The sequence below is a fragment of the Trichosurus vulpecula genome, chromosome 9 (genome assembly GCF_011100635.1).
Source record: "Trichosurus vulpecula isolate mTriVul1 chromosome 9, mTriVul1.pri, whole genome shotgun sequence".
Lineage (NCBI taxonomy): Eukaryota > Metazoa > Chordata > Mammalia > Diprotodontia > Phalangeridae > Trichosurus > Trichosurus vulpecula.
This window is the reverse complement of record NC_050581.1, coordinates 12,396,834-12,417,867: the sequence shown is the minus strand read 5'-3', so window position 1 is coordinate 12,417,867 and position 21,034 is coordinate 12,396,834. Positions and strand designations below refer to the sequence as shown.

Here is a 21,034-nt window from a genome sequence, read left to right as displayed (position 1 = left end):
CATGTGGGGATTACTAAAGTGTAACAAGACTGGAAAAGTAGGAAGAGGCCAGGTTGTGATGGGCTTTGAATGTCAAACAGAGGATTTTATATTTGATCCTGGGGGCGATGGAAGCCATTTAGTAGATGGGAAAATGAAGCTTGAAGAAATTTAGTGACTTAGTGATCCTATAGGTGATGGGAGTTTATTGAGCAGAGGAGTGACTCGGTCAGACCTGAGCTTTACGAACATTAATTGACAGCTCAGGAAAGTTTGACCATAGTGGGGGGAAACTTGAGGCAGTGTCAGAGGAGGGAAGGGAGTGTGTTCAAGAGACAATAAGAAGGTAAAATCAGTGGCACCAAGGAGAAGAAGGTGATCAAGAGTTTCAAAGCCTACAAAAAGGTCAGGGGTGAAGATTTTTAAAAGGCCTTTAGATTGGCTTATTAAGAGATCATTGGTAATTTTGGACAATGATGAGGTTGGAAGCCATAGAGTTACAAAGAGAGTGAGAGGAAAGAAAGTGGAGGCAGCTATTGTAGACAGGCTCCTCAAGGAGTTTAACCACAAAAAGGAGGAGAAATATGGGATTATTGCTTGTAGAGATGAATGGATCAACTGAGAGGGGTCTGGGTTTTTACGGGGGGAGATGGGGAGTTAAGGATGGAGGAAACGTGGGCGTGTTTATAGGCAGCAGAGAAGCAGCCAGTAGACAAGGAAAGATTTAAGATAAGAGAAGGGGCAGTTTAGTAGAGAAAATGGGATGGAATGGCATCCCTTGTGCATGAAGACTGGTTACCTTTGGTAAGGAGAAGGGAGATAGATATGGAGAAGAAAATAGTAGCAGAAAGAATCTGGGTGATGTGGGATTAGATAGAAGGTAGAAGGTAGAAGAGGGACCTCTCAATGAATGCCCTTTGTTTTTTCAGTGAACTATGAGGCAAGATTTTCCAATGAGAGAGCAAGGAGAAGTGAGCTATAGGAGGAGGTTTGAGGGGGAATGAAAAGGTTTGGAACCTATGACCATCTTACTTATCTTTGGATGCCTGCTACATGGTCCTCAATATATATTTATTTAATTGAATAAATAATTCCTGAGTAGGGTTTTCCCTTCCACTTTTAAAATAACCAATGCAATTATTATATTATACAGTATCTATGAGAGGGCAGTGGGTTGGCACATAGAGCACCAGGCCTAGAGTGAGGAAGACCTGAGTTTAATCTGGCCTCAGACACTAGCTATGTAACCCTGGTCAAGTCACTTAACCCTGTTTACCTCAGTTTCCTTATCTGTAAAATGAGCTGTAAAATTGCAACCAGTCCATTATCTTTGCCAAGAAAACCCTAAATGGGGTCACACAGAGTTGGACACTACTGAAATGACTGAACAACAACAACAGTGTGTAGGAATGTGCTGAGCACCCACAAAATTCATAATACAGAGCAAAGTTCAGAGAATTCTAATTTGAATCAGTCCCAATCTTTTTAGATTACAATCCGTGTTGCCAAATTGCAACCCCTAAGTGGTAACATTTGCTTGTGTGAGTATTAAGTCACTTTTATGTACTGTTTATGTTAGGTATAGGTCTAGATCAGTATATATTCTCTACCAGATTTTATTAAGTTCCTTAAAATTGCAAGAAGACAACAAGCTCCTTTGAAAACTGTTCTTTTTTTTTATTTTACCTAAGTTGGCTACTCTTCCGTCCTGAACCCCTTGGTCTCTGTGACACAGCATTCATCTGGTTCTCTTGTCTCTTCCTCCTTACTGTGTGTTTCCCTTGCTGGTTTCATTTCCTTTTTCTGCTCCCTCACCAGAGGCAGACAGCCTTAAGCTGTGCTCTCCTTATATTCATTCCCACAGGGACTGATCCTTCTGATGTATTCAACTGTTCAACCTCTATTTACATCTCCCATCCTGACTTTTCACCTGTTCAGTATGTTTAGATTTAATCCAATGGTGTTTGCCCTCAAGGACTTACATTCTATTGGGTAGAAATAAAGCATGTAAACTAATATGTAAAAAGTAGGTAAAAGTTATGGGATGTGACATTAACAACTGAAGAGAATTTTTTAAAAGGCCTCATATAGGAGGTGATACTTGGGCAGAACTTTAAAGAACATTAGAGATTCTTTGTTGTTTTTGTTCAGGTGTTTTCAGTTGTGTCCGACCCATCATGACCGCATTTGGGGTTTTCTTGGCAAAGATATGAGATTGATTTGCCCTTTCCTTCTCCAGCTCACTTTACAGATGAAGAAACTGAGACACAGACAGAGTTAAGTGACTTGTCCAGGGTCACACAGCTAGTGTCTTAGGCCAGATCTGAATTCAGGAAGAGGAGCCTTCCTGACTTCAGGCCAGGCACTCTATCCACTGAGCCACCTAGCTACCTGTATTAGGGATTCTAAGAGAAAGAAATGAGGAGGAAGTTCATCCCAGGCCTAGAGGGAAACAGCCTGTACAGTTTTTCCTTTGAAATTCTTAAGATAAAAAATAAAACAAACTTTCTGGATAGGTACATTTCTTGGAGTCAAGGACCTCACAGGAAGGAGGTCAGTCAGTTTTAGAGTCTTCCTAAATCACAGCTCCTAATTTATGATGTTTATAAGGTACAGATGTGACCACATCGCTCCCCATTCAATAGGCCTCCCTATTCCTTCCTGTGTTTAGCATTTAAAGCCCTTCATAATCCTGCTCTAACCTGCCTTTCTAGTCTTTGAACCCATGAATACAATGACCCAGTTGCTATTACAGTACTCATACATGAGGCTTCATTTCCTCTCTCTTTGCCTTTGTTCAGGCTTTCTCCATTCCTAAAGTGCTTTCCCTCCTCACCTGGGCAACCTAGAATCCCAGCTTGTGGTGCCATCTTCTATATATGACCTTTTCTGATCCCTCAGCTATGAAGGCCTCCCCTGCTCCCGATTACTGCGTACTTATTTTGTATTTATGTGTATCTGTTATTTCCCCCAGATAGGATGTAAGTTCCTTGATGGCTGGGGCTGTTTCTCATTTGTCTTTGTATTACCAATGCCTAGTGGCTCATAATAAAAGCATATTGATTAATTGAGTGATCAAAGTAATTGAGTGACTCACAACAACCCGGAAAGGTAGATTATTCCCATTTTATATTTGAGGAAACTGAGGCAAACAGGTAAGGGACTTGCCCAAGGTCTGAGCCATTTTTGAACTCAGGTCTTCCTGACTTCAGGCTCAACACTATTCACTATCTCTCCTAGCTACATAAGCAAAAGAATTATAGTCTACTATTACATCCTCCTTTTAGTTGTTCTTCTTAACTCCACTTTTTATATTTAAAATAATACTTTTTTAATAAATGAAAAATATTTATAGCAAAGGTTAAAATCTGCAATCCCTGGGATACTTAGAATTGATGGAGAGAATTGAAAATTTGTTTCGCCTCCACAAAATGTATTTTGTCCTCAAAGGAGATGAAGGTATGTGTGTTGATTTACCTTTTTGTGACTAACCAACTAGATAAAAGTAAGTGCTGTGTTGCCTCTCAGCAACACAGATCACATCAAACAGGTGTGAAAGATTTGAAAACAGGCAACAGGCTTAGATGTGTAGGGAATGGGGGAGGCAGGGAACAGATCTCTTCCTTTTCTAGTAGCAGCTGTATTCCACTGTTTGACTTGCCTACAAAATATGTTAATTGATTTTTACAACAGTTATCTCCTCTTTTTCCAATTGACCCCTTTTGGTCCCTCAGTCTCAACTACATGAGGATAGTTTTTCAGAAATCCCTGGATTTCTGCCCTCTCCTTGGCTTTCCTGATTTGATAATGATTCCTAAAGCCTTGTAGAGTGATCTAGCTTTTTAATGCCCTTAAGGATATTCCTATCACAATGAGGCCTCCTCTTAATTTTTTTAATGAAACAAACCTAGTTTCTGTAACCTTCTTTTCAATAATGAAGGTGTGAGAAGCTTGACAGTATCCTTAACTGTCCCATATCTTCATCTTTATACCATTCTAGTAATGCGAATACAAAAGCAGGTACTGTAATGGAGGTAACATCACTCCAGGAGGCCCAGATGCTAAAGAATTCCTCCATTTGCTGGGTTATGTTATTTCTGTGGTCTAAGAATCTGTTTATCTATCTATTTATCTTTTTACAATGGATAGGCTTTGCACCAAATGTTGACAAAGATTTCTTTTTCCTCTTGCCACCCACAGATGCTTTTCCCTTTTTGGTTTCATGACTGAGGGTCATATGCCTAATATTTTTATTAGATTTTTTAAAAAATCTAAGCTGTAATACAATGTATTTCAGTTACTGACTTTAGTCTTTCATTTCCTAGTTCCTTTCCTTTTTAAAAAATTGCTTTTAAGAAGTCTGTACTTTTGTGGAGCAGTGAGTAGCACACCAGCTCTGGAGTCAGGAGGACCTGAGTTCAAATTCTGCCTCAGACACTTGACACACTTACGAGCTGTTTGATGTTGGGCAAGTCACTTAATCCTAATTGCCCTGCCTTCCCCCCTCCAATTTTTTTTTAAAATGAAGTCTGTGCTTTTTCTTGCATTTGTTTCTATCCCCCTATTAATTCTGAGTTGGATACAGCCATTGTGGCTTAAGCTGTCAAGCATTACAGTATCAGGACAAACAGAGAAGGAGGTCTTTGTTTCTAAAGCATTCAGAATTTTAATAGATCCCCAGTTGAGCCCCATTATGGCTATTCTGTTGTTGTTTAATCTTTTCAGTCATGTCCTACTCTTTGTGACCCCATCTGGGGTTTGTTTGGGGTTTTTTTGGCAGAGATACTGCAGTGGTTTGCTATTTCCTTCTCCAGTTCATTTTACAGATGAGGAAACTGAGGCAAACAGGGTTAAGTGACTTGCCCAGGGTCATGTAGCTAGTGAGTATCTGAGGCCAGACTTGAAGTCATGAAGATAAGTCTTCTTGACTCCTGGCCCAGAGCTCTACACTATACCACCTAGCTGCCCCTACTGCTTCTCTACCAAAAAAATAACCATTGTTTCTCCAAATGGCTATTCATTTTCCTCAGGAAAAAAAAAACCAAATTTGAAAATCTGTGGAACAATTATATTGGGCCTCCTGAGTTCATTCTTTTTCAGAGGGAAAATACCATGATGCTATTTCATGTTCAGAGGTGGATTTGCATGTTGATCAGAGGCCCCCTTCATCATTTTCTGCTGTCACAAAGGGAACCTAACCCTGTGCCCTGAAAAGCTTGACATGACACATTTTAAACCAGCCACACAGATTAACATGTGTTCATATGAAACTTGATAATAATACCACTCTTTTCTGTTTACCTTTCCACTTGCTCGATGCCATCGTGGATGAAATGTTAGTTCTAGAGTCACCAAATCCCAAGACTCATACCCCATTTTTGACATTAGCTATGTAACTTTGGGGCAGCTAGGTAGCGCAGTGGTTAGAGTGCTGGACCTGGCATCAAGAAGACTCCTCTTCCTGAGTTCAAATTTGGCCTTGGATACTGTTTTTAGATGTGTGACCCTGAGCAAGTCATTTAACCCTGTTTGCCTCGATTTCTTCATCTTTAAAATGAGCTGGAGAAGCATATGCCAAATCACTCTGGTATCTTTACCAAGAAAACCCCAAATGGGGTTACAAAGAGTCAGACACGACTGAAAACCACCCACGAAGTATAACTTACTTACTTCACAGAGTTGTGAGGCTCAAATAAAATCTGTATCAGAGTTCTTTGCATACTCAAAAGCATCATATAAGTACTGTTATTCTAAGTTTCCATCTGGAATCTGAACCTCACATGCTTCAGTATTTTGATGGTTCTTCAGTGGATATGCTTTGCAATGTTGTAGATCACAGCCAATCAGTATTTGTTAATCACATACTCTGTAAGGGCAGCTAATTGGCACAGTGGATAGAGCTCTGGGCCGGAGTCAGAAAGACCTGAGTTCAAATTCAGCTTCAGTCACTTATTAACTGTATGCCCGAGGTAAGTCACTTGACCTCTGTTTGCCTCAGTTTCCTCATCTGCGAAATGGGGGTAATAATACCTGCCAAGGATCAAAGGAGATAATCATAGCACAGTTCCTGGCATATGTGAAGTGCTTTGTGAAGTCAGCAGTTTTCATTGTCACTGTTGTGTGTCAGGCACTGAGCTAAGCACAATCTATCTACGCCTTCTCATCTTGGGTGACTTGTTGCCCGTGTCTTCCCATAAATCCTTCATTTGGGGTTCGCTTACTATGCCAGTGAGCCTTCCTCCGGCTCTTTTGACATCGTAAGTATGTTAATGGACAAAGTGGGGTGTCTGTCATTTATACCCACTCCATGACAAACCTGCCTCCCTTTGTAGCCAACCATCTTACTGACTCTACTCTCTTTTTGTATAACATTTACACAGTCCTTCCTTGACAGTCTATTACTACTTACTCCCACAACCAAGGCAAACAACAGCATGAAAGGCCATTGCATAAAACAGGTAGATTACAGCCCTGTGTTGTTGTTATTAACACTGTAAGAAGGAGACCTAAAATTTCTCATTCTAACATGCCGTGTTGGATGTTACAGTGTCAGATCTAACAATCACAAAATTTTTGAATTGGAAAGACTTTAGAGGTCATCTCATCCCACCTTTTGAACAATGAACAACTATCATGTTTTCCCCAACTTTTTTTAATAAAGAATTGTGATTTTTTAGCAATATTGGGTGACATTTTATGCTGAAGGGATTTTTTTTGGTGAGTTACGAGGCTTCTATATTCTGACATCGATCATGAGGCTGCCAGTTATCTTAGCAATATAAGTTTCACATATGCTATGTTAGCCATCACTTCCTGACGTCAGAAGAGAGCTTCTGCCAGCCATTTGTTACACATACATGGCCTTGGTAATATACCTTGTGCCTGTCACCATAGCAACCCCCTGAGAATGACCTCAGCAGCCACTAGGAATCATTTCTACAAAACAAATTATAGCTATAATTAACTTTGTGAATTTACTCTGTGACATAAATGTGTTCAAACCTGGGTGATATTTTTAAAAGGTTAAATGAATGGAATAATCTATGCCATCTCCCTTCCCTCTTCCCCACAGCAACCTTTCTTTATTTTGTTCACTGCTCACAACGCAATGAATGAGTACCATAAGCTTAAGAGATTGTAAGTCCTGTATCTTTCATCAGAAGGTGACAAATGAGACAGATACACTCCCTCTCTCCTGTATCTCCAGCAGATAGGATGTGTTGTGAACACGAGCTACGTACGTTTTATCTTGTTCCTGGAGAGATGGATAATAGAGTTCATTCTATACACAGGAGTTCTCTGTCTCTCTCAAAAGATCTACAAACACAGACTGAAGAAAACACCCTGTGAGGTGGGTCTTGCTTATGAAAAACTGTTTGTTAGCTCTAGCCCTACTGGGACAGTCAGTCAGCTAGCATTTATTAAGCACTTGCTATATAGTTAGGGGGCACAGTGGATAGAGTCTGGGCCTAGAGTCAGGAAGACCCAAATTCAAATCTAGCCTTGCTTATTTCCTAGCTGTGTGACCCTGGGCAAGTCACCTTGCTTTCCTCAGTTTCCTCATCTTTAAAGCGAGCTAGAGAGGGAAATGATAAACCACTCCAGCCAGTTTCTTTGCCAAGGAAACCCAAAATGAAGTCATAAAGACTCAGACATGACTGAAACAACTTAACAACAACAAATGTGCTGGGGCACTAAGCCAAGCACTAGGGATACATTGTAAAATGGGAGAACTTCAACTTGGATTAAGTAAGCTTGAAAAAAATCAGCTCATGATTAACTGTAGATATATTATTCAATATAATTCAAAAAGAAAATGTGGAACGGTAGCCAGAGAAGGGAGGTTTGGTCTGAGGAACCACGGGAATTGGAGAGAAGCCATCTGATATTCCCGTTACAGTGGCAATAGCAGTATTGGTTTGATTACTGTTTCCAGAAGAAGAAATTGAGAAGGAAAGGGTGGGAGGAGTGGGTCAGCACCCATGTGGCGGTGAGACACGGGGAGAAATGCATGGATGGGCCCTAGATCCCTGATGCATAACTGACCAGAATGTGAAGTGTGTTCTGGGGCTGGCTAGACGTAGTAGATTGGGTGAGTTTGTAGTAACTCACTCACCAATCAGCACGACTCAGCCCCAGAGTGGATTTCTAAACCCTTCTGGCACACTTCTGGGTTGTTTTCATAAACACAAAGACATCTTGTGATGAAGTAATGTGAATGGAACCCTTTGGATTCTAACTTTTTGTAGAAGATCATTATGTTTAGAGATATTCTCTCTGGCGTGTTGGACTGGAATCTAATTTTAAAAAGTAAATTGCTTTGCTTCTCTATACACATACAGTTACACTATATCTGAAAACACATAGGGTGACCACCATTCAGTTGAGGAAAAATATATTTAGGTCAGGCATCTAGGGACTCACCAAAGGCTTATAAAATGTACTACTAAAACACCAAATCAAAATAAAATGTATTTTATTTCATCATTTGTTGTTTGCTAATTCATTTGGGTTTACTTTATTAAAGACTAAGCATGTGGAGTATTATTTTGCCAACTGTATATTTAATTCTTAGAGGATCATTAATTTTATATAGCGGCACAATGACTTGGTATAGGTAAGCCTTAGAGTCTGAAAGATATTTGTCCCACCTCTGACACTTATTAGCCCTGTGAATCTGGGCAAGCCATTTGAGCTCTACATGACTCCTTAGAACTAAACAACTAAATTATAGATGGGCATTATGTCTTGGTGAAATAGTTCTTATACCAGGAGTTCCCTCCACTGACCAAGTCGCAGATCCTTCAAGTTTAAGTCAGGGATCTTTTGAAGGATGTTAAGACTGTAATCACACATTTGTTTAGGGTTCTCCCCAAATACCATAGCATTTTTAGAAGACCTGGAGAATTGAAACTTTATTAAATTTGTATGTTGTTCAGTATTTCATAGGTCAGATTGCTACCTCTACCACCCTAACAGAGATGCAAGAAGAAAAAATTTGATTTCTTGTAAATTGGTTCTGTACGTTTTGGAACATCTCAGCTAGACTACTGATGACTTAAGTCGTGACTTCAGATTCATACATAGTCATTACTGTTTAGTCAGGAGCTAAGGTTAGGTACTATGCACATATAGAATTCATCTAAGGTAGGCTTGTTCCTTACAAATACATCTTCTCTTACTGAATGAGATTCCTAGGCTTCAGCGTGACAAAACGATTGCCTCGCTTAATGTGCTTTTCCTCTGTAAGTGTCATGCACAACTGAACATCAATGGTTGTTAGAAGGGAAGTACCAAGAGTATCCTGTGGATTCACAAATTAGTGCCTGAACTTGTACAGAATGAAGCACAAGAACAATTTACACAATGGCCAAATGAGCGTCAGGAAAAACAACATGAAATATCTCAAGACCCTCATTAATGTAGTGACCAATTTTGATTTCAAAGGACCAATGGCAAAGGGCAGCTAGGTGGAACAGTGAATAGAGCATCTGCATCTGAGTTCAAATCCAGCCTCAGAAAGGTGACACTTACTAGCTGTGTGACCTTGGGGAAGTCACTTAGCCCCAGTTGCCTCACCTCCCCCCTCCAAAACAAAGGGCCAATGGCAAAACTTGCTTCCCTCTTTAAGCAGCAAAGTATTGGACTCTACCTGCAGAATGAGCTATACATTGTCAGTTTATGGTCAATGTATCAATTGGTTATATTTAACTGTGCTTCTTGGTTACAAGGAAGAGTTTTGAGGGCCAGGTGATGAAGATGGGTGGAAAGAGTCTTGGGGAGGTGACAATGATGTTTGTAAAAAGAAGATCAATAAAACATTTGGTTTTAAAAAGAAAGAAATTTAATGTCAAGCTTTCTGCTCACCACAAAAAGAATCCTTACCTTTCAAAAAAATTCAACATCCCAGAGGTAACAGCAGTTCCCAGTGTAATGAGTTAAGTGGGTAACCATGGGTTATCCAACCAAGCAAACAGATTGCATTGCAAGCTTACCAGCATAATTTCAAAGTTACTTAATTTCCGAGAGTAATTTTGAAGTTATTTTGTTCCTCACATAACATGTAGTTGAATATATAGAGCTCTGGTTCAAAATGGATTTTCATTTTCTGCTTTTCAAGGTAAAATCAACACATGGTAAACTGGTTTTCTAAACCTGTTAATTGCTATAATTCATATTTCTCTGTCCAGTTTTTAAGTGTGGCATATGAGAAAAACCCCAGCTACTGAGACATAGGAAGCATAGGAATCAGAAGATAAGTTCCTCGAGGGCAGGAACTGTCTTTGCCTCTTTTTGTATCCCCAGTGCTTAGCACGATGCCTAGTATGTTATTAATAAATGTTTGTCGATTGATCGTTGAGTTCAAAGGAAGCCTGTCTCATCCACTTTGGATAATCCTCAAAGCCTTTGTCCTAGTTATACCTGTTACCACATAAAGACCACATTCTGAGACAGTGTCCAGTGTTCCAAACCCAAAGCACCACCTCTGCTCTTAACGTTTCTTTCCCCCTACCTTTTGTACTCCCTCCCCACCCCCAATATCCTCCTACCTCCCCACCTGGAATCTCCATTTGCTTTTGTATTTAAAGATATTAGACTGTTTCCTGTAAGTCAGAGGAGCATAAACTACTGTCTTAGGAAACATTCATTTGTTTGAGGTTAGACCGAAAAGGATAATTAGTTGCCTGAAAGAAGTAATGGAATGGTGCCTTAGAAGAATTAGGATTAGAGACTAGACCTGTGATGTCATCAGTATAGGGTAACATGGATCCATCCCCATGAGGATCCTCTCACTACCAATGTAGGTCAACTTCTCTATAACTTAATATTTTTAGAGAATGCTGTCTCTGAATAATGTATTTCAAAAAGAGTATCATTTTCTTTCCTCTTTGTAGTCAGAGAAGTACCTGTGTCATAGTGGCTAAAGAGCTAACCTTGTAGCAAGGAAGACCCCAGTTCAAGTCTGACCCCTGACACATACTGGCTGTGTGACCCTGAGCAAGTCGCTTAACCTCTTAATGCCCTCGGCAACTCTCTGGGGTTATAAGTTGCAGAGAAGTCTGATTGCTAGAGGGGGCTCCCGTATCTTGGATTGCTTTATGTGAATGAAATGCCTTCATTACTAGGAACTTATTCAGTCCTTTGAAGAGCTGAGGTTGATCAAAAAGTAAGTGGAATGTTTTAATAGAAAACTTTAAAATCTTCTAAGCCCAGTAAGAAACTTATTTAGAGTTTACATGGCACAAAAAGGACATGGCTCTAGTTCCAGGAATGCCATTAAATACAATATTGCTGTCACCTTAGTTGAGCAAGTTGTGTCATTTCTCTGGGTTTTTATTTCTCAACTATAAAATGAAAGGCTTGGACTTGGGGATTGCTAAGGTCCCCTTTCCAACTCTAATGCCTAAGACCCTCTGATGAAGATGATCTCTAAGGTCTCTTCCAACCCTAGAATTCTGTGATTTGATGGATTCTTAATGCTTTATGGTGTGTAATAGTGGAAAACAGGAGAATATTTATGGACCTATCCCCTCCACTACTCATTCCCAAACATAAAGATTTCATGAATATGATGGGGGGAAATACCAACGTGATAGATATAAAAACTATGCTAAAACCATGTTTCTGTACAGAGAATAAAAATTCTTTATATGACAGCTCAACTACCATAGTATTTTCCACTGATCTTATTTATGTATTTTGTTTACATAATTTGAAAGGACCTGTGGTTCTTTCTCTTCTAAATCTCTACTCACTAGGGCTTGTGTATTGGTTTTAGCTATTCTGTTTTTCGGTTTAAGGCTTATTTGTGATTTCCCAAGTGAGTTAAGTATTCTAAAATTATGGACCTTAAAATTTTAGATGACCCCCCATCCAGAAACCCTAGGGGGAAAGTGGCCTAGTCAAGAAGAGCAAGACAATCTAAATACATCATTCTATTCTCCCCAGGACCTGAGGAAATTACATTAATTTTGGAATCACTTGGGTACCCTTTGGAATGGCGATTTTTAACCTGCCTCCTCTGAATACCTCAGTTATAACAAATGATGTCCCTTAAAGCTCCCAAATACAATTAATTTTCATTCATTTTAATTTAACAAATGTATCTAATAGAGCACTTTGGAGCATACAGAGGAAGCATGGAGGTATCACAGAATCCAATGAACTCCAGTATATGATGCATCTCTCCCAAACAGGGGATTATTAATTCACTACGGTGCTCCAGTATATTAGTTGTTACCCTAAGAACTTCATATCAACAATGTACTTTCTTAAGTGTCCAGTCGTATACATTGAACAACTTTGACATTGAAGAATTTTGAATTAAGTACCCTTTTTGAGGAGGCTAAGGTTTATCCAAAGGAAATTATTCTAGAACCCTGCAGATAGACTAGCTTATATTCATTCAATTCTGTCATCTTTGGCAATCGGTGATGAAAATGACATTTACAGATGAAATCTACAAAGGATCCAAAAAACACATTAGCTTTATCCTTTTCTGCATCCCAATCCCCTACCAGAGCTGCTAACAAGTAGAGAACTGGGGTGGTTTCATTTTAATTTCCTGTTCCTCCACCTGCCTCCTTGAATCACATCTGAATTTGTCCTAATGAGTAATGAAATAGTCCATAGGTGACAAGAGGAGATGAAATATGAAAACTGGGTAATTCCAAACTGTGTGTATATATATATGCATATATACATATATATATATATATATGTATCCTCCTATAACTGAAAGTTTACTCTTACCTTTCTACCTCTCAAATATCCCTTCTTCTCATCTTTCTTTTCCTTCTTTTCTTTCTCCCATCTTTAACTCTTCCCATCCTTTTCCTTAATGGAATTTGGTATTATGGTGTCACTGATATTACTATTGTTTCTTCCCACCTGTAGCTATCTTAACGACTTGGACCGTGTAGCAGATCCTGCCTATTTGCCTACTCAACAAGATGTCCTTAGAGTTCGAGTCCCCACCACAGGGATCATTGAATACCCCTTTGACTTACAAAGCGTCATTTTCAGGTAGTAATCTAGTCCCTGAAACCCATTTCTAATTCTTATGTCATGTGCACTTTTTGTGATCTTTGTAAATATTGAAAGCTTGTATAGGTCTAAGGAAAGCATATGAGGAAAAGTGATTAACTTTGGATTCTTTTTAACCTGTCCTTTAATTATCATGATGATTCTGATGATTATAAATAATCTTTCCTTTTTACTTTCCTTTATGAGCCTGTCAATAGAGGAATTGTTTATTATAAAGATTTTCATATTGGCTTTCCTCAACTTAATTTCTATTACCGTAGGATTTTTGACTTAGACACTCTTGACTGAATGAACTTCCTTCATGGTTGGTTGAATATCTCCTTGAAGGCAGATGTAGAAGGAAGTATTGCAGGAAGTGGAATTACATCCATTTGCACAAATACTGATTCAATTCCTAAATAAATTTAGAATCAAATTAACCGTAGAGGAATTTGTCCATTATTGAAAGAATATAAGAGGTGTTTGATACTTTTATGGGGCTGCTAATAGGAGAAATTATATGTTACAAAGATTTTCATAATGATTTTCAATCAACATAATTTCTACCAAATAGAGGATTTTTGACTACTAGTGCAAAGAACTTGAACTTTTTTACATTTATTTATAAAGCTGAGTGCTTAGGAATGTTCATAACATTTACATATAGGATTAGTCAGCCTCATGTTGCAGAGCAATTGAGAAATGAGCTATACTGCCCCCCCAGTTGCTGCTTTTTTTTTCCCAATTGATGATTTAGCAATAATATTATGGTTTTTTTTCCACAAACAAGGGAAAACAAATAATACAGATACATCTCTGTTTAATCTCTTCTTCCATAATCATTTGGCTGTACTCTTAATTAGAATCCAGTTCTTGTTATACTTTGAGAAATGGAGACATGTTATCTATGGGAATTTACTACCTTAAATATGTGTCTAAGCAAGAACATAAAGTTCATTGGGGATGTATGTTCTGCCAGTGTGCCTGAAAAGAAAATATAGGCTCATTAAATCTAGTCAGGTCTTCCAAAACCCCATACCAAGTTAGGATCTGCTCTTTCTAAACTAACTTTCACTCTGCCACCAGTCACTAGAAGAGCCGTGCCAATAAATTGCTGACAAAGTGGAATAGCTCCTTAGTTTTGCAGACACAGCATTTTAGAGATCTGCTTTTTAAGATCTATATTTTAATTATAAGCCAATATCACAGAAGATTTTGAGAAAACAAGTAATATGATCCAAAACAGATAGCAATTTCGTGGAGGTTTTGATTGCATTTGGCATATATACCTGATTGGTGACCAATCTGGGTTATTCTCTATCTTACATTTCACATTTTGTCAATTCTTCAATCAGTGCACTTTAGTAACATGACTTCACTCTAGAAAATGTAATATATGAGAAGCACAATCAAATGCCGTAATCAACACCGTTGTGTTTTATTTTATTTTTTTTGTAGGATTGATCTGGAAATAAATTATATGGGATGAACAGCCTACTCCTGTTCAGATGCAAACGCCTAAGAGTTATTTTTTATTTGTTTGTTATTTTCCCCAGTTTGGGATCAGGGAGAAGTCAGTGCTTTAACATTTCTAGGGGTCTACGTGGTTCTAAAAAAAAATTCGATATTGATGACCGCCCCCTCTAATCATTATTCTCTATATCTTTCTTGTCCGTCTTCTTATGTCCTCTTTTTTACTATATTCAGAATAACATTTGTAGAGTTCTTTACAGATTTCAAAGCCCTTTCCTTCCAATGATCTTTTAAGATAAGTAGTATAATTATTATTAAATGAGGAAACTGAATTCCAGGGAGGTGGTGACCTTCCTGTGGGTACTTAGTGATAGAAACTGGCACTTAAACATAGGTCTGTTTCTAAGTTCAATTTTTATCTTTTTTCTGTACCATGCTCCTGGAGTCAAACCTTATGAGAGCATTCTCTAGATCTTTTATTTATATACAATTCTCTAAACCAAAAGTCATTATACTGAGATGAATTCTTTAAAAGCCTTACTTTCTAACTTCTACGTTTATTTTAGCGGAAGAATTTTAAGAATTAAATTCTTTTGGTTATATATTCACATCCACATTTGAATCTGGCATTATTTATCATAATGAAAACACACATCTAACCTATGCTATAATTGTGAAGGCCTTTTCCTTATGTCCAATTGGTCAAATCATCAAATCATTCCACAGGGTTTTCTGCTTCCTAACTGGCTATTTATGGTAATGTGGAATCCAATCTGGATCCCACAAATTAGAATTGTGGCTCATTTGTTGACTGCAATCCTAGCTACATGACTTCCTAGCGTATTTGTTTTCATGATGGTCTGCCTCCAATAATCGACTGTCCTTTACTTTCCATCATTTGTGCATCATTCTTTCCATTATAAATTCAGGGTTTATACATACTGCTGCCATTCACATTTTGGGCTAGATCAGTATTCTAGTATGTTAATCACCATCACAGGCAACCCTGTAGAGTTTAATATTTTTGTTCTCATCATTACGGTCATACCTAATCAATTCAATATTTTCAAATGTAGCCTTAGGCTACTTTGCATACTCTGGTCCATTTCATTCATATTGTTGTCTTGCCGAGGTACATATATTCCACTACTTTCTCAATCTTTAAGACTACCAGTCTAGATACCCCATAAAGCCCCTGCAGATTTTCTTGGAATTCTAAGAGATCACTTGCTTGCTAATAAGGGAAGGAAGGAAGGAAGGAAGGAAGGAAGGAAGGAAGGAAGGAAGGAAGGAAGGAAGGAAGGAAGGAAGGAAAAGAAGAGAGGGAGAAAGACAGGGAGAAAGAGAGATGCCCAAGGTGTTTACCATCAATTATTATTTCATTTCCTAGTCAAAGCAATGGAGTCCTGCCTCTAAGGAAGCCATAAATAATATTAGGGAAAATGTGTCTTATTATTGAACCCCCTTGTAGATCTTGATTTGGCCCAGTTCTACACAAAGCTTTCTTGCTTTCAGTTATATCTGGTATTTATCTCCTCAACAAAATCAACATCCTCTGGTTTTACTCCACCATCACATGGTATATTTCAATCCTACCATTTCCCACAACAGAAGTTGATTTCCTCATATAATTCACACAGACAGACCTTTCAGAGACTTTTTGGTCTTTACCTTTTTATTGAAATTACCGAATAGTATGAAAACAATCAATGATTAAAAAAGCTGGCTGAAAAACCTTCATGTATGCAACAGGTCTTTTTCTCTAAATCTTTCTTATTAAGTAGAATACTATGATTCTTTGCTTAGTTAGTGTTTGTTTGCTTAGCTGAGGGGAATTTATTGCACTGTCAGAGTATTATTTCTGTTTAACCTTCAGTCACGATATAGCATATTAGGTTAACTAATATGGTCTTCCAAAAAGCTTTGGTATTGGTCCCATATCAGTACCCTATTGCTCAGTCTCCTGATGGTAACCTCCTGATATTAAGGGATGTCAAATGACCAGACAGTGGAAAAGCTGCTACAACAGGAGACATTTTCCCCCTTTACCTTTTCCTCTGCTCCAGCCTAGGCTATCTTAGAAGAGATGAGAAAACACGGATGCATCAACAGAAATCCATCACACTATTGTCATGGTAAATCAAACTGAATGGTAGCAGAACCAGTACCATCATCTTCCAAGTTAAAAGCCAATAACTATTTCGTTAATTAGTTGGCATCCTTATAAAATAGATGCCTGTGTTATAGGAGAAGAAATTAAAGTTCAGTGTTTTGTCTCCAGGATGTTTAGCATGTGGTAAAACCAGGCCTGAAATTTAGAAATTTCCAACATTCACTTCTGAATTGCCATAGGAAGAATCCGTACTGTATGACTTGACAGTAAATGTGGACATATTGAAAATTCAAATTTGCTTTTATTTTCAGTTCCAAATTCTCTCTTACCCCTCCCCTACCCATTGAGAAGGCAAGAAAAAACCATTTCAAATATGTATAATCATGTAAAACAAATTTAAATGTGGATATTTTGCAAAAAAAATAATCATTTGCAAGGAAATTTAAATTGGTTTCCAAGTTTATGTACTTTATTCCTTATGGAATACATACAAATGTACTGCACACTTTTGATGGACAATCTTTTCAGTCTAGAAAAAAGACTGGATGTGGTATTGTATCATACATGATGATACAACTATCTTTGAATATTTGTGTTCAGAAGGTATTATACACACACAATATTTCCTATTGTGTGTATGGTCAAAGACACAAAATATTAAGTTTTGTTCTTATTTCAAGTCAGGGTCATGTACTTTATTCTTTTTACTTAAAGAGTGCTTTAGCCAATTAAATGCATAATCATTGTTATGTATGAGTTTTACTGAACTCAAAAAACAAGGAAACAGTGCCCCCCTTTTTATCACATATAAATTGTTATTAAATAATACAGTTAATTCTGTTTTCTGGCATTCAATCAACTAGAAATAACTATTATTAACCAGACTCCTTTACTTTGAAAGTATAGTGATTCTCAGTATTCATAAAGGTATCTTCGAGGCCACCCTAAAGACAAGTGCCTTTGTGTTATCAAAGAAATATTCAATTATCTTCTCTACAATTTTACAACTAGGTATATTTTATTTTCTTAGATTCAGTCTTTTAAAACTGGTTATCTATGTAATGATCAATCATGATTCCAGAGGACCGGTTTTGAAGAATGCTACTACCCATATCATAACAGAGAGGCAATGATATAATATGCAAATGAGACACATTTTTTGGATATATCTACTATGGAAGCTTGTTTTCATTTGCTATAGTTATTTTCTACAAAGATTTCGTTTTTCTTTTTTTTCAGTGGAGGAGTTTTAGAGGGAGATAAAATGCTTGACAACTAAAAAAAATTAAAAAATAAAAAAGAATGATAATAAGACAGTAATCTGTGTATGATATATGTAATAATTTTCCATTAACTAGAATATTCAATTTCTCAAAACATTCCTCTCTCCCACCTTGCCACAGAAGCTGGCATTCATTCAGTGACTACATGTTGAATGCACTATCACTTTCTGAAAGACAAATTGTTTATTTTTTTCAATTACGCCCCACCATTTGTGTTAGTATACAGAATTCCCTAAATAAATGTGTATTGATTTTTCTTAAGTTTTCCTTATCTCAGATTGATCTGTGTATTTTCAACCTTACAGAATGGTGGATGTTGGGGGCCAGAGATCAGAAAGAAGAAAATGGATACACTGCTTTGAAAATGTCACCTCCATTATGTTCCTAGTAGCCCTTAGTGAATATGACCAAGTTCTTGTGGAATCAGACAATGAGGTAAGTGCACATTGGGAAGTGCAATTGACTATCTTCTTAGTATGTGGTAGAAGTGATAGTGGTGGTATATATGTCTTTGTGGGTATGAGAAAAAGAGAGGAAGAGAGAGAGGACAGAAGAGACAGAAACTTTCTCCCAATATCTTGATGGATGACTTTGTGATCTATTTAATAGACAACAAAAAGCCCAGTATAAATCAAGTTTAGGTGCCTGTGTATACTAAGACTTTTGAGATACTGTATTTTGTGTGTATATATATATTTATATACACAAATGTTTGTGTATATATATACACATATATAGTGTGTTTATATGTGTGTGTATATATATACATATATATGTACAATTTGACCACATAACATACATATGTATATGTCCCAAATCAATAGTCTTTTTTACCTGGATGTAGACAAGATGTGTTTCCAATTTTAATTTTAACCCCTTATAATCATTTTACTTCAACAAGTAATTAGCACCTACTATGTGCCAGGCACATTGACAGATAACATTGTCAGCCAAATGAAGGTCAGTATGATAACCTTCAGATAATTTTGCATGCAGCTCCCTTGCAAAGTAGAGCTGGGGAGCTTATGGCATGGTTATTAACAATGAGATGCAATTGACTTGGGTTTTTTGTTTGTCTTTTAACAATTTGCTAATGATAGGTAGTCCTGAAGAGGCTTTAAAGCTTGATTTTTAAGATGTGAATGACTCAGCCAGTTTGGGCATATTATGAACTGCCTTGAGGATGTGGTTCTCTGGTTTTGTAGATCGTTCAGGAATTCTTTAGAACATTGCATTGTTAAATTTGTGCTAAGTTTTTAGGGATTTGTTCTCATTTCTTGAATCTGTGAGCAAAAAGAGGGAAACAAGTGATACATTAATGTGAAGAATTATTCCCCAACTATAGTTTAAATTGTAGTCTGACTGTTTTCTCTGTATATAAAAAGATGTTAGTTAAAAGTGGTTTACATGGACTGTATGACCAGAGGTAAGTCATTTTATTACTTAAGTCTGAGCCCTTGGTTGGTGGCATGTAGGAATTACCTGTGGTGAATGTGGAACCTATTTTTGTCGTATTACCTTAGGTGAATAAGTCTTCATAACTCAGGGTCTAGCTGTGTGTGTGTGTAAAAGACTCCAAGTGACAAATGCAACATGGACTAAATTTTAAAGTTTCCTCTTTTGTGAACATGGTTTAGGCACAATTCCCTTTACTAATGCTTTGTAAGCTAATCAGGACTTCCAGGGTGAACATATATGCAGGATGTTAAAAGATAATATCTGGTGGAATAGTTAGTTCTGATCCAAAAGGGATTCTTGTTGGGAAAAAGAGGAAGCTCTTTGCCGTAAAGAATTAGAATCCATTAGGAGAATTTAGTCTGCTGTTCATAAAAGATCATATGTCTCTAATATAGACATTGAGTTACATTTTTTAAAGGTTAGAATATGTGCAAAAATTAGTATTATATCTTCAAGGCTGACTAGGATGAACCCTAGTATATTTTCTGTTTACTCTTAAGGAAATAGATGTTTACAAGTCATGCAAGAGCTGCTGGACTCAGTTCATTTTAATTTTCTGTTTCTTTTTTTTTAACTGGAATTAACATCCTGTCTACAATATCCATGTAATTCAGTATAACTTTGCCTTCTACATATAGCCTTGATAAAGACTATATAACTCCCTTATATAGGCCTAAATCCTGAACATATTTGAAGTAAAATGTAAGGTATTGACTATATGCTTAATGTATGATATCCTTTGCCTAAATTTCCTTTTCCTTTGGAATTCAAGTTTTGCTATGGTTCTTATGATAAGTATCTGGTCTTTTAGATCAAGGAAATGCTTCTTTCTAAGAATGTGGTTTGTTTAGTTGTCCAACTGCCAGATCTTGGGATAATTCTCCTCCCTCCCACTAATAGACCACTCCCTAGCAATAGAGAAAAGCAGCTAAACAAAGCCAACTCTGCATCTGATAACTTGTACAGTAGAGTACCACCTCTCTACCAAAAAGAAGGAAATGTATTTGCTTATCAGTCCTCTGTAACCAAGCAAGATTAGTCATTCTACTTGATCTGAATTCTGCTCTCTTTTAGAGTTGTTTTTCTTTATGTTATGGTCAGTATAGATTATTTTTTTTCCTTGATTCTGTTTTCTTCCCATGCTTCTATGAATTTTTTATTCATCCTTTCTTATATAGCACAGTAATATTATGTTGCATTAATACATTACAACTTATTCAGCTATTCATTTCTCATTTGGTAAGTACTCACTTTGCTTCCAGATTTTTGCTACTCCAGAAATGCTACTCTAAATATTTTGGCACATAATTGAGAGAAAAAAATAAAATTATTTTTAAAAAAGAAAAAGAAAAGAAAGGTTCAATACAAAAAAAACCCAAAATATTTTGGTACATATAGGACTTTTCTTTCTATCTTTCCCCTCTTTGGGGCATATGCTCTAGTAGATGGATCACTAAATCAAATGGTGTAAAACATTTAGTAATTTTTTAAAAAGTGTATCATTCTAAATTTATTTTCCAGGACATTTGGACCAATTTGACAGCACCACCACCAGCATATTAATGAGTTCTTCCAACTTTGACTAGTTCCATCTTTTGTCGTTTTTGCCAATTTTCTAGGTTTAAGGTTAAATCTTGAAGTTGTTTTAATTTGCATTTTTTGTTATCCAACTTCCCTATGGCTAGTACCCTGCAGCTTAATT

General features: G+C 37.2%; 1 protein-coding gene across 1 annotated transcript in view; it reads left to right on the top strand.

Moving 5' to 3' along the window:
* The window catches only part of GNAQ (G protein subunit alpha q), a 414,409-nt gene that overhangs the window by 300,026 nt on the left and 93,349 nt on the right, over positions 1-21,034 (top strand). The window contains exons 4-5 of the mRNA XM_036738394.1: positions 12,877-13,005; positions 18,180-18,309. Coding sequence (XP_036594289.1) covers positions 12,877-13,005; positions 18,180-18,309 — 259 coding nt within the window. The remainder of the gene's footprint in view (positions 1-12,876; positions 13,006-18,179; positions 18,310-21,034) is intronic.